This window comes from Pituophis catenifer, unplaced genomic scaffold (assembly GCF_029215685.1).
Source record: "Pituophis catenifer annectens isolate HBS135680 unplaced genomic scaffold, rPitCat1.0.hap2 SCAF_1, whole genome shotgun sequence".
In the NCBI taxonomy this organism is placed as follows: Eukaryota; Metazoa; Chordata; class Lepidosauria; order Squamata; family Colubridae; genus Pituophis; species Pituophis catenifer.
In genome coordinates, this window is record NW_027256881.1 from 347,932,731 (window position 1) to 347,949,943 (window position 17,213).

Below are 17,213 nucleotides of genomic sequence, written 5' to 3' on the forward strand. Positions count from 1 at the left end.
CTTGGGAATAGTGGCACAAGACAGAGATGTAATTTGATGAAGAATCTCAGGATATTAACTGCAATTTTTTTGGCTAGACTTGCAAATAGTCTTGCTGTAGCCTAAGGGTAGCAATTGTCATCCGGGTGTCTCTTTTGGTCTTTTGGGGTGTTGCTCCCCAAATTGCCAAGCCTGAAATTATTTTCTTGAAGATTCATTCACAGGACCAGTTGGGATCATTACTACTGTACTAGCCTTCCTGCTGCACAGCAACCTTCGTTGCTGAGCCTCTGGAGGTCATTTCACAGTTGACTGTGGGGTTCCCCAGGCTTATAGTCTTGAGAGACGTCCATTTGCCATCTCCAGGACAGGCATAAAGGCATTTCACCATCTCCAACCTCCTTTTTGGCTCAACTCAAAGCAGACCACTTCTAACCTGATCTGAGGAGGAGCTATCCTGGTCCCCTTTGTCCAGGCCAGATCATGGCCTGATGACTTTGAGATTCTTTTATGCTGCCCCTCTCTGCAGGGGGCTAAGCTTTGCACTGTGCTTAGAAGTGTTGGAAGTCAATGCCCCATTTCTTTCTTTTTTTCTCTTTCCCCTTGTATTTTACAGCCCCTTTTCCCCATTTCCTTCCCTTCCCTTAATTTCCTATTTTTTTCTTTTCTTCTTTGTATTTTAATAAAACATAAAAATTATATATTGAAAATTAACACAGAGAGAGAAAGAGAAAGATCCATATATGCTTAAAAACTGATACTGAACCAAACCCTTTTAAAGCTCCTTATTAAAAAAAAATAGCTAAATTAAAAAGGTTAAAATGAGAAAATTTTCTTCTTGAAATAATAAATACATTTTTAAAAACTAGCTTTCCATCCACACAGGGCACTGGACAACACAAGGATGCTTTGAAGACATGATAAACAAAAGGCTGAGTGATTATTGCTTAAAGTAGGTATATCATAAGCAGTTGCAGCAGTTGATAAACAATTCGTTTATGGACGAATTCCTCATTCATGCCATCTTTTCTTCCAAAATCTTATCACATTCTAAAAACACCTCAGAGACAAATATAAACGAGGCCAGCTGTTACATTAGTTAGATATTCTTATTTCTTACTATATTTTCTCTACAATTCAGATCTGGCCTCAGTAGAATAATGTAGCATTTGGGGAAAAAGATACAAGCCAAGAGAGCAGCTCCAGAGGCCAAAATGGAGAAAATCTCCACAGCCACCATGGACTTCCCTTTATTTATTTATTATTAATTTATTATTGTGATTTATATGCCGCCTTTCTCCCAGGGGACTCAAGGCGGCTTACAAAATGACAAATTCCAATACAAATCATAATGAAATAAAATTATAATCAGCAACCCTATTAAAACAGTTTAAAATTATGACAGTGTACCCCAAAATGGATCAGTTGAGTTGATGGAAGAGCCACGTCTTCAGCTCGCGACGGAAGGAAAGAAGGTTGGGGGCTGTCCTGAGCTCAGTGGGCAATCCATTCCAGAGGGTCGGGGCTCCCACAGAGAACGCTCTCCTCCTGGGGGCCATCAGGCGACATTGTTTGGCCGATGGCACCCTGAGGAGGCCGACTCTGTGAGAGCGTACAGGACGATGGGAGAGCAGCTGGAGATGGTCCTGCAAGTACCCCGGGCCTAAGCCATGAAGGGCTTTATAGGTAAACACCAGCACCTTGAAATGTATTTGGAGTGCCACCGGCAGCCAGTGCAGCTCACACAGGAGAGGTGTTACATGGGAGTATCTAGATGCCCCTGTAACTACCCACACAGCTGCATTCTGGACTAGCTGGAGCCTCCGGACGCATCCCAAGGGCAGCCCCATGTAGAGGGTGTTACACTAGTCCAACCTAGAGGTAACGAGGGCATGAGTGACTGTGGCGAGGCCATCAGGGTCTAGAAAAGGGCGCAACTGGCGCACAAGATGCACCTGTGCGAAGGCCCCCCTGATTACGGCCGTCAGATGGTCATCTAAGGACAGCCGAGAATCCAGGAGGACACCCAAGTTGTGGACCCTATCAGAGGGAGCAAGAGTTTCTCCCCCGATCATTAAAGATGGAACCTCCAGATCCCAGGATGCCGGCATCCACAGCCACTCAGTCTTGGAAGGGTTGAGTCTGAGTCTCTTCCTCCCCATCCAAACCCGCACCACTTCCAGGCAGTGGGACATCACAGAAAGGGCATCCCTAGGGTGGTCAGGGGTGGAGATGTAAAACTGGGTATCATCAGCATATTGATGATACCTCACCCCAAAGCCACGAATGATCTCACCCAGCGGTTTCATGTACATGTTAAAGAGCAGAGGGGAGAGAACCGATCCCTGAGGCACCCCACAAGTGAGAGGCCTCTGGGAGGATCCCTGACCCCCCACCCAAACAGACTGCAGGCGACCAGAGAGATAGGAGGAGAACCACTGTAAAACAGTGCCTCCTAGCCCCATCCCCCTGAGCCGCTGCAGTAGGATACCATGGTCAATGGTATTGAAAGCCGCTGACAGGTAAAGAAGGACCAGGATGGAGGAACAACTCCCATCCCTGGCCCGCCAGAGATCATTTACTAGAACGACCAATGCCGTTTCTGTCCAGCACTTCAGTTTGGTGATCAATTCCATGGCATGGGGTGTCCAGTTTGCAAAGAGGGGCCCGCAAGCTGTAGCCTCCTGTCAATGCAGGGCAGGACTGTGCTCTCCATACAACTATCTGTGGGGAGAAAATTCTCAATCTCTCCTGGAGTGACGGAGCCTCTAATTTAGGAAGCATCATCTATGGGTCTCCAGCAGGGACCACCGGTTGCATAATGCCTTTGCTGGCCTTGCTGTTGGACAGAATGTCAGGCCTGTCCCAGCTTAGACATTTAGGAAAGAAAAATCCTTGACTTTATTGAGTTGGGTATACTTTTACTAAAAGTCAAGTAGTTACAGCATAAGCAAAACCAGATCTAAAGATTCCTGCACAAATCATGTAATTTAACTTACTCCCAGGCCCTCCCCCATATGTCATCTTGTTAGTGTCCAATGAAGTTAAAATTAGTTGTTTGAGTAATAGTTCTAAATTTTGATGCTTATTTGGTGGCCCTTTGCATTCTGTTCCCATGCCTCTGTCCTTGGATCGCTCAGTCATTGTCTCTGGTTGCCTTTTCTGCTTCCTGTCATTCCCCCCTTCCCTATTTCCTCTCTCTCATCCTTGATGGCAGATCTGCCCTAGAGCCTCTTACTGTCTGCAACTCACATGGCCCCGATCCCTCTTTGCTGAGAATGATTCTCATGTGGGGGGCAATGAAAAAAAATGGGGATTGTGTATTAGTGTATAGAATATATTAATAAAAATTATATATATAAGATTGAAAAAAAAAATAAAAAAAATGGGGAATGGGCCCCAATTCCAGGAGTCAATAGAGGAGGAGGAGGTTGGTGGAGTGGGAAGGACCTTCTGGGAATGGGTTTGGTTTGGGAACAGTTCAGACATGCAGGGCTAATTGTCCCGCATTGCAAATCTGCTGCAGGCAATTTGTACTGCAGTGAATCACCCAGAATGAAGCAGTGGGAGAGGATGGCTGGAAAGGAGTGCATGTGGCGAATCAGCTCGGGGGGGGGGGGCTACTGTGGAGGGACTGATGCGGAGGGGTGTCCATGGTGGGTTAGCTGAAATGGGGAGGCTGGGATGAGGTGGCCGGGGCAAGACGACTGCAGACAATTGTCCCATTTCCATCAATACAATGTGTTCCAAAGTTACTATTTCATCATTGTTGCTAAACAAGCACAATCTGTCATGTTTATGTAGCTATTACAACTGCTTAAGCCTTCAGGCTTCAAATGCAGGACCAAAAATCAATAATCAATTCTCACAGCAGTATTGCTTGTTAAGAGTGTGCCCAGGATAAATTCTCCCCAGAGAATAGTGGTAAGAACCCTGGAAGACCAAAGATTGCACTCATATTATACATTTGATAAAGAAGGAGAAGATGATTTGTGCATAAGAAATAGATGGTGTAATTATATAATATTCATAATTAACAAACTATCAATTATGTTGCCACTCTTCTATTGTTATTATCTTCAACAGAGAAATATCATCTTAATTAAAAAGTATGTCAGTTATGTTGCCATAGAAATTTTGATAAAGCTTATGGGAAAACCAGAGAATTTGAGTTTGCTATTTTATGGGCCAATTTGCACACATTCCTCCATTGTTTCTATTTCCCACATGAGAGGCCTTCTGATGGAAATGGAGATGTTATCCTCAACATATCAATTGTTGATATGTTGGATATGAACCCAGGATTAAATGACTACATGTCACAGGACTCTGTGATTTCTAGGTGCCTCCTGACTTTGATGACTGTCATATCTTAGCACACCTTGAATGATGTTACTGAGAACTTGTCCTCATTAAAGAAATTGGATTGTGATGTTGGGCATGGATAGAATGATTCCTGTGGAGACCTTCTGTGCACACAAATCTCATGGAACAGCATAGTTTACCATGGCAGTCCATGAGATGAAATGTCAGAAGAGATGACTAACATACTCCATACAATTATGACATTCTTTGCTCATTCCTTTCAGGGAAATTCTGCCCAACATTGATGAGGCAGTACTGCAGATCTGGATGTGAGGAAGATTTAAATTCTGCTATTTCAAAAACAATTGAGTGTTGGTAGGGAAGTTCTATAAAGCCTCAAACATCTAAGGAAACAGCCATATATGTTTAGAAACACTGATATTGAACCCAATCCTTTAAAACACTACCTTAAAAATAGACTACATAAACTAAGGAACAAAATAAGAAAATTTCCTCCTTGAAATAATAAACACAATTTTTTCCAGTTTAACATTTTTTATTAGATTATAAGTTAAAATACAAAAAGTAAATAGGAAGACACAGTGTGTGTGAGGGGAAAACAAGGAGAGAAAAGTGAGGAGAAATTGGGGGAAAGAAAAGAAGAAAAAATGACTTCCTGTAGCCATTCATCCATAGTTGGAATCTAAGAGTCCTTCCATTTTTGTGTGTATAATAATCTTGGTGCTGTCAACATATATAAAATCCAAGTTCCAAGTTTTTTCTCCAAGTCCTTTTCCATAAACCCAAAAGAAAAGTTTCTGGTTTCATTTTTATTTTCATTTTAAGAATATTCTGTATTATATTACAAATCTTACTCCAAAATTTCTTCGCTTTATCACATGTCCACCATAAATGGTAAAAAGTTCCTTCTTTGCTTTTCCACTTCCAACATTCATTTGAAAAACCCTTATACATTCTGGATAATTTATCCGGTGCTAAATGCCAGCAATACATCATCTTATAAAAAATTCTTTTGAATTATAGTTCATTTTAAACCTTTCATCCATATATTTTCCCATTGTTCAGGCATCACATTATATCCAAAATTCCTTGCCCATTGAATCATACAATGTTTTACATGTTCACTTTCCAAATTTAATTTCAATAACATTTTCTAAATCTTAACAATAATATGCTCATCACTACCACATAGTAAGATTTCCAATTTATTCTTAGCAAAATCAAACCCACAACTCTTTTTATTTGATTTAAACCATTCTTTCAGTTCTTGATATGTAAACCAATGGCAAACATAACCATCTAATTCAAGTTCTTCCCTCAATTTTAATGTAGGTTCACCAGAGTTGAAAGATAATATTTTACCACAATGATTGCATGGGGGGAAAATTTTGATTATGGAATTGACTTAGAGAAATGGCAAAAACTGTGGCTGCAAAATTATAAAATGACAATGTCAACAGCATATAAGGAAAATTTGTATAAGATGTTTTACAGGTGGCATCTACCCTCAGCAAGAATAGCCAGAATGTTCAAGAACAAATCGGAAAAGTGCTGGAAATGTCATCAGACTACGGGTCATATTACTATATGTGATGGACATGTATAGAAGCTAAAAGATACTGGACTATAATCCACACATGGTTGGAAAAAATGATAAAAAAAACACATAGACTTTAAGCCAAAGATTTTTTTATTAGGATTTGTGCCAGAAATATACAGTAGAGAATTGAGATATTTGATTGTGAATGTTTTAACAGCGGCTAGAATTGTGTTTGCAAAAAACTGGAAAGATGAGAAAATACCAACGCAAGATGAAGTTATTAAGAAAATTATGGAATGTGCTGAAATGAGTAAATTGACATTTGAAATTAGAGAACAAGAAGATAAAAAATATTATAAGATATAGAATTTATTTTACCAATGGCTAGATAAGAAAGCATGGAAATGAAATATGAAACATGAAATGAATGTTATAAATACAATACTTGAAAATAATTTTTATGAAGCGGTAAAGCCATTGTTAAATAAATGATAAACGAGGATGTTTATTTGTTTGAAAATATGAGAAACTAAATAACTAGTAAATTTTGAATATGGAGATGAAGCACAAAAGATTTGTAACCGACCGACACACTGTTTGAAATTATAATGGAAGATGGATTTTTATTTTATGTTTTGTTTAAAATTCAAAAAAAAAAAGAAAGAAAGAAAGAAAGAAAGAAAGATAATATTTTACCACACGTCTAGCGGTCTGCCTTCGCCACCATTTCTTTTCTTTAAAAAGCTTCTTGGGAACACCCAAAGAGGCAAATTTGTATAGAACCTTGTTTTATATTTATTCCAAACTCTTAGTATGGCATGTCTAGCAAAGTGATTATTAAAATCAACATGAACTTTAACTTTATCATACCATAAATAACCAAACCTTAATTCCTGGCCCCCTAATCCAAGTAGCCTCTTATTCTGGAGGTTCACCCACTCTTTTAACCAGGCCAGACAACATGCCTCAAAATACAATTTCAGGTCTGGAAAACCCAACCCCTCTTTTTCCTTAGCATCTTGCAGTAGTATTTAATTTTGGATTTTTTCTTTTGCCATATAAACTTAGAAATATCCAAAATAATAAACACATCTTTAACAAGAAGTTTTCCTTCCATACAGGGCATTGGACCTCACTAAGGACACTTTGAAAACATGAAAAACAAAAGACTGACCAGAGGAATATTGTAAGCAAGGATAAGAAATTCTTTTATGGATAAATTCCTCCTTCATGTCATCATTTATTAGAAATCTTATCACATTCTAAACATGCCAGAAAGACAAATATAAATGAGGCAACTCCTTGTCTTGGTTAGATATTCTTGTTTCTTACTATATTTTCTCTACAATTGAGATCGGGCCTCAGCAGAATAATGTAGCATTTGGGGAAAAAGATACAAGCCAAGAGAGCAGCTCCAGAGGCCAAAATGGAGAAGATCTCCACAGCCACCATGGATTTCCCTTTGGTGCTCAGGTAGGTAGGGAGGAAGGAGATCCAAACACTACAAAAGACCAGCATGCTAAAAGTAATGAACTTGGCTTCATTAAAACTATCAGGCAGTTTCCTAGCTAGAAATGCCACTGTGAAACTGACAAGGGCCAAAAAACCTAGGTAAGAGAGGACACTGTAAAACATTACAGCTGAGCCTTGCTTACATTCCAAGATGGTCTCTCCAAACAAGGAGTGGAAGTCCAAGTTAAGAAACGGGGGAGAGGTTACCAACCAGGTGGCACAAAGGACTGCTTGGATCAGGGGACAGGCTATGACAATGGAGTTGGTCAGTGGTTTTCCTAAGAGTTTCCTTGTCTTGTTCCCTGGCTTGGTGGCCATGAAGGCCAAAACCACCATGACAGTTTTTGCCAAAACAGAGGAAACCGCAAGGGAAAAGAGAATGGCAAAGGCAGATTGTTGGAAGAGACAGGTGAGCTTCCCTGGTTGACCAATGAAGAGGAAGGAGCAGAGGAAGCAGAGCAGGAGGGAGGTCAAGAGGAGGTAGGTGAGGTCTCGGTTGTTGGCCTTGACTATTGGCGTGTCATGGTATTTATGGAAAATCACCAGGACTGCAGAAGTGACCACAGAGAGGAAAAGAGCAAGAAAAACTAAAGTGTATCCCAGGGTGTCTTGATAGGCAAGGAAGTGGATCTTCTTGGCAATGCACTGGTCCTTGTCCTTGTTGGGATAATGGTCTTCTGGGCAGGGTTCACAGTGAGCTGCATCTGAAATCAAGAGTCTTTGTGAGCATTTCAGGGGCATCTACCATGCCCATTATCCCTACTTTAGAGAACATATGAGTGTTGCCTTTCTGCTGTTGGCGTGTTGTGAGAACCCATGTGTAATTTATGGGACATCAAAAAGAGCAAATCATTCTTCATTTACGATGATCCTGGGGATAGATTATCCAGAGACGAGGATTTAAACAATTCCAGTTATCCATTCACTCTGCACTTCCATGAGTAACGTGGCTTTCAGTTTAAGATTGCTGCCTTTTTTTTCTCCCATTTTATAATGGAACCCATAGAAGACAGACAGATTTGTTATCCAGAAATGCTGCTGTTTTGTTTGTGTGTATATTATCCCTGTTTCAGTGGTGAAATTCAAAATTTTTTACTACTGGTTCTTTGGGTGTTGCTTGGTAGGTGTGGTGTTGCTTGGTGGGTGTACCAGGAGAAGGATACTGCAAAATCCCCATTCCCACCCCACTCTGGGATCAGCTAGAGCTGGTATTTGCCAGTTCTCTGAACTAATCAAAATTTCCACTACCGGTTCTCCAGAACCTGTCAGAACCTGCTGGATTTCACACCTGCCCTGCCTTAACCTCTCTACTTCGTATCTCAGATCTGTCCATTTAGATGTTTTTTGCTCCCTCCTGCTCTATCAAAGAGACATAAATAAATGAATGTCCTCTTTCCCTGGCAGGTCTATTTCCTCAGAGGTTGATAGTGCTGACAGAAGGAGCTTATTCTGAATAATAAAAATTAAAGCTTGGACCTCACAGCCCACTTCCTCAGGTAAGTTTGGAAGGCAGTTTTTGCAATTGGATGTTAGAGTACCAATGGAAATCCCAGTTGGGCATTCATAAATTCAGCCCTAAAGATATCCTGCATGGAACTGCTGAGGATTGGGAAAGGTGGCTTCTGTGCCAGGGCAGTTTATATCTGGAAACTGATTTCAGCAAAGGTTTTCCTGGAAGATATGATTTCATGACAATCTCATAAAAATAACAATAACAAAAAAATGACTTAATGAATGTCTTCTTTGATCCTGGATGATTTACATTTGAAGTCTTGCCTACCTGTCTGATTAGAAAAGGTCCCTTCTGGACAAGCCTCACACTGGTAGCAGCAAACCTGCTTGTCCTCTGGAACTCTTCTCCTCTCTCCTGCATGGCACCTCTTCATGCCACACCTGGCAAAGGGCACCTTCTGAAAGAGAAAAGAGAAATACTTGAGATGACCTAAGCAATGAACCTGTTGCATTCATGCTTTTCCCCATTCCTACTTCTATGTTCAGATTTTCTTCTAAAGAGATACATTGCCACCATCTATCAGAAATATGGAACAGCTCCTGGGGGGTTCAGGCCACTGGAATTCCTGAGACATCAACAGATGGTGGAGATTTTAACTGGGGTTTCATCCTGCAGAGGAAGGATTGTGACTGAACCACAGCATTTCTAAAATAAAGAACCATGAGGATGCAACTGAGTGACAGTGGTCAATGGAAATCACTGTTACTAGCTGTAATTGCATCCTGCGTTTCAAGCAGATGTTGTTCCCAAACCTAACTCTTTGTGGAATGACACAAATCAGACCACAAATGTGTTACATACAAAGCAGATTTCTCACCAAATAACTGCCATGATTTCTGACTCAATTGATTATTTTTCAACTTAGAAAGATATTCTGCACCTCAGGAAGAGAATGAATCTTTCTGTGAATTTAGAACATTTCCTTGCAACTCACCTTTGTGGCCCAGATGATTCCATCAGAGTAAACGGTGAAATCCCGGCCTGGAGGAGCCTCAGGATTTACTTGACCAACCTTCCTGTGGACAAAAGATCGATTGGGGAAGAGAACCCAGTTGAGAAGATCATAACAATCAGATCCCAGTCCATCTTCTGAGAAGGAGACCTCATCTCCAGCACTGTTGTTGAACTGCACATTACTCACATAGGCAAGAATCTGAAATAAAAGAGGCATTCAGAAATTCGAGTATTTGGGCTAAAGCTACAAATGAAACATCATGGCTTCTATCATCACATAAAGGGCATCTTGAGAAGATGGGTTTATATTTGAGAAGCTACTTCTGTCTCTTGCTGGAAATCTGAGGAATCAGGTGTATTTAACTCTGAAACTAAAAGTTTTCTCTTCATCACTGGGCATGGTTTCCAACTCCAATTTGAGCAAAACACAAGAATTTTAATTCCACAATCTAAATTTAATTGTAGGCTTTTCCTCTTGTGATACTTGGCTACGTGCACTTTCAAATAGTTACTTTTTCCCACGGTCTTTTTAATTGATCAATGAATGTTTGGAATGAATAAACCATTTCTAAGAGAACCACGGAAAATTCCACTGGTTTTCTCTAGCTCATTGTCAAAGGCAGCAGAAGGCAGGAAACAGGTTTGATCAATTGGGCCACGTGGAAGGAAGCATCCAACCTGGTTGATCACTTCACTAGTCAGAGAGGTCCAACATTTCAGGCTTTGATGCAGAAAATTCTGATGAATTTCAGACCAGGAGCCCATTAGGACCACTTTGAATCTTGCTCTGTGCTGTGGTTGTCATAGAAACAGAATCACAGTATTGGAAGGGACATTGGAGGTCTTCTAGTCCAACCCCCTGCTCAGGCAACAGACCCTCTACAGTTTTATACAAGTGGCTATCCTGTCTCTTCTTCAATGACTCCAGCAATGGGGCTCCCACAAATTCTAAAGGTAAATCCACCCTTAAGAAATTTCTCCTTAGTTCTAGGTTGCTTCTCTCCTTGGTTAGTTTCCATCCATACTTAATCAGAAGCTGTTTTCACACAACAAGTTGTGTAGCACAACAAATGGTAAACTAAAAAGAGGGGCAGGGTCTCAGATGAATTGGTATGGGAGAATGCAGACATTTAATCAGTAACTGAAGAAATTCATATGGGAAGCTTCCAATTTAAGTGTCTGTGGACTGAGTCAGAAGCCATAGAAATTACCTGCCATGACTGGACATCTGAGATCCTCTTTCCAAGCCTCATTATGGTCGGTCGAACTCTTGATCCATACATTGCATGTAAAGCATGTGCCAGAGCATAAACAGCATTGTAGATATTGTAACTTTCACCTGTCATTCTTTTTTCAAAAGTGTAATTGGGCACATTCTGCAGATTCTCCTTTCCTGTACATTGTTTTTTCCCCTTTGGAGGGATCTCTCCTGATTTATGGATCTTGCAGCGAAAGACCGCTTCCCACCACGGAGGGAGAAAGACATCTCCTTTGGGGTTCAAGGGATCTAATGATAGGAGGAAGTGGCTGAATTCAGAGACATCCCCGGAGTGGTCCCTAAAATGCAAGACTCCATGGAAAACCTTTAAATATCGCAATATGTATTTAGATTCCTCCACACCAAGTTTCCAATGGGAAGTGAAGATACAAACTTTTCTAAATGATACTTTTATGATTTTTTCAAAAAAATTTACTGCCCCTATTAAACTGCTAGTAACAGCTAAGTCAGCAAATAGAATAAACACTTCTGCTTTAGACCATGTGAGGAAATTGAGACTTATCTTGTTCCCAGTGATATCAATATTATCCAATTCCAGCATTAGAGTGAAGGCCAGGCAGATCTCCTTCTCCTGGAGCATTGGCATCAGAGTTGAGATGAAACGTTCTCCCCTCTCATCTTCAGGGGCAAAAAGTCCAACCCAGTTCCACTGGAAATACAGGAGCAGCTGGACTAGACCCACATACTGAGGAGATTCCTTGGGATTAATCCGGAAGAAGGAAGGATAAACTCTTCTCTCTCCCTGGGAGAACTCAAAGCCAACACCAAGCTGGAGAAAAAGAGATTCTGTTTTCAAAGACAAAGTAAAAGTTTCATGCTGACTCTAGTAGTGACCATTGTGTGATTGATGGACTTCCAGTCAGACTGAATCACTTTGACTGGCAAATTTCATCTTCTTCCCTTCTTAGCCATTTTTATTGGTTGTAAGAAGACAAGAGAAGAAACCATACAGAAGAAACTGATACAGAGAATAAATGGCACTAAAATGCTGGTTACCCTTTAATAAAGAATAATCTAAGAGTCAAAAGCTCATTATATGCCCCCATCCCACAAAAAAACTACTTTTGGTTACATGTTTGGCTTCTGTGTGTGATTTTGATCTTTATCTATTCCATAATGCATCCAAGGAAGTTCTCTTACCTGTGGGATCTTAAAAATGCTGAAGATGGAGGCCATCAGCCTTGAGGACTTGGTACTGAGACCACCAATAACGGAGAGCAGAGTGTCCTGCAGGTGATATTTGTAACCTGGGACCACTTGGCCTCGTGAGGAGAGCATGGAGAGGCTGTTTAAGGAAATAATCTTCTCGCTCTGGAAATGTGCATAGATGTGGAAGCCAAGGGTGATGTTGGGCAGCAGAAGAAAATCCTTATTGACCTCGGAGACAGCAAACATCAATGCAAGGAACTGCTGGTAGTTACTGATGGCGAATCTGTAGTGAGAAAAATGTTACAGTTTTTATTCAAAGGATTTCCTTTGGCTGAACTTGGATGACTGTGAGAAAGGACAGAAGCCTTTCCATTGATATCATGGACTCTTTTACACTCTCTATCATTCCTGCCATATTCACTTTGCTCCAGTGGCTGAAATCCTTTCCAGCTGCTCCCCTTTCACCGTAAATATTTAAGGACTCTCTTGGAGCAGCTTCTTCAGGTGTGGTAAGGATTGCTGAGCACAGGAATACAGTAGGAGTCACCTCATAGATTTACTAAAGGCCATTACACATGAGCAATGCTGATTCCAACGCTGAGAGGGATTTTTGTAACTTCTGAATACTTGAAGAGTGTTGAGCTTTTATTTGAATTTTCTACCAGAAGTTACCGTTCAGATTAATATTATAATTTGACTTTTTCACTAGGCCAGCACAGCTTCCCTCTTCAATTTTGTTGTTTGTCATCTTCCTGATGAGGAGATTGAGAATTCCAGCCTATTTGAAGAGCTTGCTAATTTATTGAGAAAAGCACAAAATGTGCACTACACCAGGACAGTAGAATACACTAGAAGAAGCATTTCTGAAAAAGGTCCCCGAGTTTAAAGCAAAGAAAACAATTATCTGCATGTTTCTCCTTCAGCTGAAACTTACACATTATCAAAAATAAGCTTCACTGTATTAAAGTCTGGGACAGGAGACTTTAACGTTGTTCCCAAGGGCAAATGCCCACCAAGAATGAGATCACCAGGCCTATAGTAGCTTTCATTTAACTGGATATAACACCTGAGCACACAAATGGTTTGCAGCCTCTTTGCTGTAGTCGGAGCCAGGAGCCAGAAGAGCATCAGCATCATCAGAAGTAGCAAGACTCCTGCCCGGTCATAATTATCACCTTCCCTCCTAGAACAGAAATCAAGGTTTAGGCAGAAACTGATTTGAAAGTTGCTTCTGAAATCTCATTGGAACTTTAGCAGATCAGACACCACCTGTGCCCCCTGGATGGCCCCAGGACCAATTTATATCAATAATCCTTCCTCTTACCTGTCTTTGGGCTGTGACCATAGAGAGAACAAAGACATGTGAGTCTCTTCAAACCCAGGAGTGAGCTCTTTGCAAGACAGGCTAAGGTGACACGTTCTGCCCCCCATCTGATGAACTCAGAGATGTTTTTTAAAGCAGGTTTTATCCTGGAAGATCTTTGTGTCTGGAAATCCACAGGGGATACATGAAGAATGTATCTATTCTTCTGATAATTGCAGGGAAAGCCATTGTCCTCTCCCCTTAGCAACAGCTTCTCTTCATACAGCAGAATGGAAAACATGTTTGTGTCTCTTCTTGTAATTCACAGAGCAGATGGAGTCATGGGAAGGTGTGTAGTTGTCCTCCATGAAAGTGATCCCTGCACACAAGATGGATTTTGGCTTATGCCCTAGTTGGGTCAGATCATTTGAAGGCTACTTGGGAACAGTGGCACAAGGCAGAAATGGAATTTGAGGAAGAATCTCAGGATATTAAGTGCAATTTTTTTTTGCAAGACTTGCAACTTTCTTTCTTTCTTTCTTTCTTTCTTTCTTTCTTTCTTTCTTTCTTTTGTAAACAAGTTTCATTTGAATTTTTCTTTCATTATACATATTTTATGAACAGACTGTTGACCGGCTCACATCTTATACATAATAATCTTTATAATCTATTCTAATCTTCCCATTTTTCCCATATTCATCTCTTTTATATAATCCTTTATCACCAATTAATCATTTTTCACCATATCTTATTATTTCAGCTTCTGCCATGTTCATTTTTTTTTCAAATCCATTTTACATCATATCTCTGTTTCCAATTTCAGCCATAATATTCTCTTTCCACACTTCTTTATCTTATTTTATGTTCTTCTCAATACATAAACAATATCACTACCCACCCTTTAATTCCTAATCTCTTCCAATAACATCTTATTTCTCAATTACTAAATATATTTCTCAAATTCCCCATCCCACTTTTTAACATTTCAACTTCTTCTCTTAATTTAAATTGTCTTCAAAATTAAACCAAATTGCCGTTTCCCATTTCGTCTGCTATTCTGTTTTACTATATACAATATACACCATCATATTCAAATCTTACATAAAAACCCTTTAACTTAGTTGACCATCCACAATTAATAATATTAATATAATTCCCTTAAATCTACTAATATGTATCTTGTTTTCCTTCCTCCTTTCCACTAATCTTCCCTTCTTTAACCATTTTCTCTTAGTCTCTCCAAAAATCCACTTCTTGATGATTTTCTCCTTTTATTCCATTCTCTTAACTTTTTTTTATATGTATTGTATCTTTTTCTCACTTTTAAATATATTATTCGAGTAGTTCTCCCCAAGCTTTCTCCTATTCTCTTCCCGCTGTTTCCCTCTTTACCCTTTTTTGGGGGGATGTTCCCCCCATCCACTCATTTTTTGCCACTGTAAATCCCAATGAAATCATCTAACTGCTTTTTGCTTTCAATTCCTTTTCCTTCAATATTATTTTCTTGCTCCTCATTTATGCTCCCTTTTACCACCTTCTCTCCTATTTCCTGCTCTGTGTATTCCAGCAAAATTTCTGACTTTCTATTACCTATTAGAGATTCACGCATAGTTTTAAACATCTCAATTAATTCCTCACACATCCAAGACTCCATATTGCCAATTTAACAAATTGTTAAGACTTTTGAATTATGTCACATTTAATTAGAACTTAAAATCCATATAGTCTCTTTTTATTCTCAAATTCTAATGTCCAATTGAAATATTTGTCCAGCCTACTCCAAGTTGAAGATTTGTTATCTTTCACAGCCATTGAGAATCGAAACCAAGCAATGTAGAAAGACAAACACTCCTTAAAAGTTCTCACAGTTTCCAAATTATCTTTTCCGGAAGTCAAAGTCACAGCTGTACTTTCTTTTCTAACTTCCACCAAGTATTGCAGTACTCTCCTTCCACCAGCAGATGTCTCTCTCAAATCCTCATTGCTCTCAAACCAACTAATTGTTAAAACTGTCAAAAATACTTTAAATCCACATAAAAAATACTTTTCCTCAGGTTCTTTTCTTTCATTATTTTTAGTTTCTCCAAATCCAATTATAGATGCAAAAATCTTCTTGGGCTTTGATATTTTAGTCTCCGCTTTGTCCTTCTCCCTCCGTGGAATTTCCCAAATGCCAATTAGCCACTCATTTCAGCTCTGGGATACCTTTTAATATCCACATTCAAAATTTTCTTTTACCTGTGAGTTGACCAATCATTCACCCGGTACCAGCACTCCATTCAAACACCGCTCCTGCACAAAAACTTAGTCTGGTTGTCCCAGCTTCAGAGCAGTCATTTTGAAATGGCCGCCCCCCCCCCCCCTCCGCTGCCAGTCTGAAGAGCTGTTTCTGGCCTATCGAGGATCTTGCCTGTTCCTCTTGGACATCCAAGATGCCTCTCCTTCTTTGCCATTCCTACAGGATGGTTCCAGTACAAAGACCCAAGAGTGGTTAGTTCGGCTGGATTTTCATGGAGCTCATCAGAGACTGCTATTTTTCCAGCCAGTCTCCCCATGAAGCTTCAGGTTTCTCAAGACTTGCAACTTTCTGTTGCTCTAGCCTAAGGGTAGCAATTGTCCCCTGGGTCTCTCTTTTGGTCTTTTGGGGTACTGCTCCCCAAATTGTCAGGTCTTTTCTTGAAGATTCATTCACAGGACCAGTTGGGATTGTTACTACTGTACCAGCCTTCTTGCTGCATAGCAACCTCCATGTCTGAGCCTCTGGAGGGCATGTGACAGTTGACTGTGGGGTTCCCGAGGCTTATTGTCTTGAGGGATATCCATTTGCCATCTCTGGGGCTGGCCTTTGAGGCATTTCACCATGGCCACCATCCTTCTTGGCTCAACTCAAAGCAGATCACTTCCAACCTGATCTGAGGAGGAGTTGCCCTGGTCCGCTTTGTCCTGGCCAGATCATGGCCTGATGACTTTGAGATTCTTTTATGCTGACCCTCTCTGCAGGGGGTGGATCTCTTTGACCAGTCTACTCTTTGTGTCTGATGAGGTTCCAAAGGGAATTGAGGATTATACCCCAGGCTCTGCTCCATGGTCCTTCTGAGGCCTTGGCCACTACCTGGAATAGGAAAGCTACTGAGATCTTGCGTGCAAAATCCAAGATTGCATGCGATCTTGCTCACATGCAGCCTCTCTGGGTCCATTGTTCCCAACATGCCCCAGGATTCAATTGAGGGAGCTGAAAAGGATCAAGGGACATCCAGAGCTCTGCTGAAGAAACATGAGGAATGAACCTGACTGAACATGAACTGGAGCAGGGGTGTCAAACTCCATTTCTTTTTTTTAAAAAAATAATAATATTTATTAAATTTCCAAAGATTAAAATGCACAATACAAAAAGAAACATAATACACAAAAAAGCAAGAAAAAAAACACACACACACAAACACAAAACAAAAGATATAAACAACCAAGAACAAACATATCAAAATTTCAATACTAATAATAACTTTTCTGCATCGGTATCTCTAACCTATTTAACCTCTTTACACAAATTCTACTTCTAAATATCTCTATCTTAAACTTATATCTTTATTTAAATTATCTTGATTTCTATTTACAATTCGATCTCATAACAAAAACATCCCTTAAATTTTATGTTTAC

At 40.1% G+C, this 17,213-nt stretch overlaps 1 protein-coding gene across 1 annotated transcript; it reads right to left on the minus strand.

Moving 5' to 3' along the window:
* Window positions 1–7,156: 7,156 nt before the first annotated feature.
* Window positions 7,157–8,098, minus strand: LOC139312508 (vomeronasal type-2 receptor 26-like). Its single transcript, XM_070937363.1, has one exon. The coding sequence runs from the start codon at window positions 8,096–8,098 to the stop codon at window positions 7,157–7,159; it is 942 nt and encodes a 313-aa protein (XP_070793464.1).
* Between the last annotated feature and the right edge of the window lie 9,115 nt (window positions 8,099–17,213).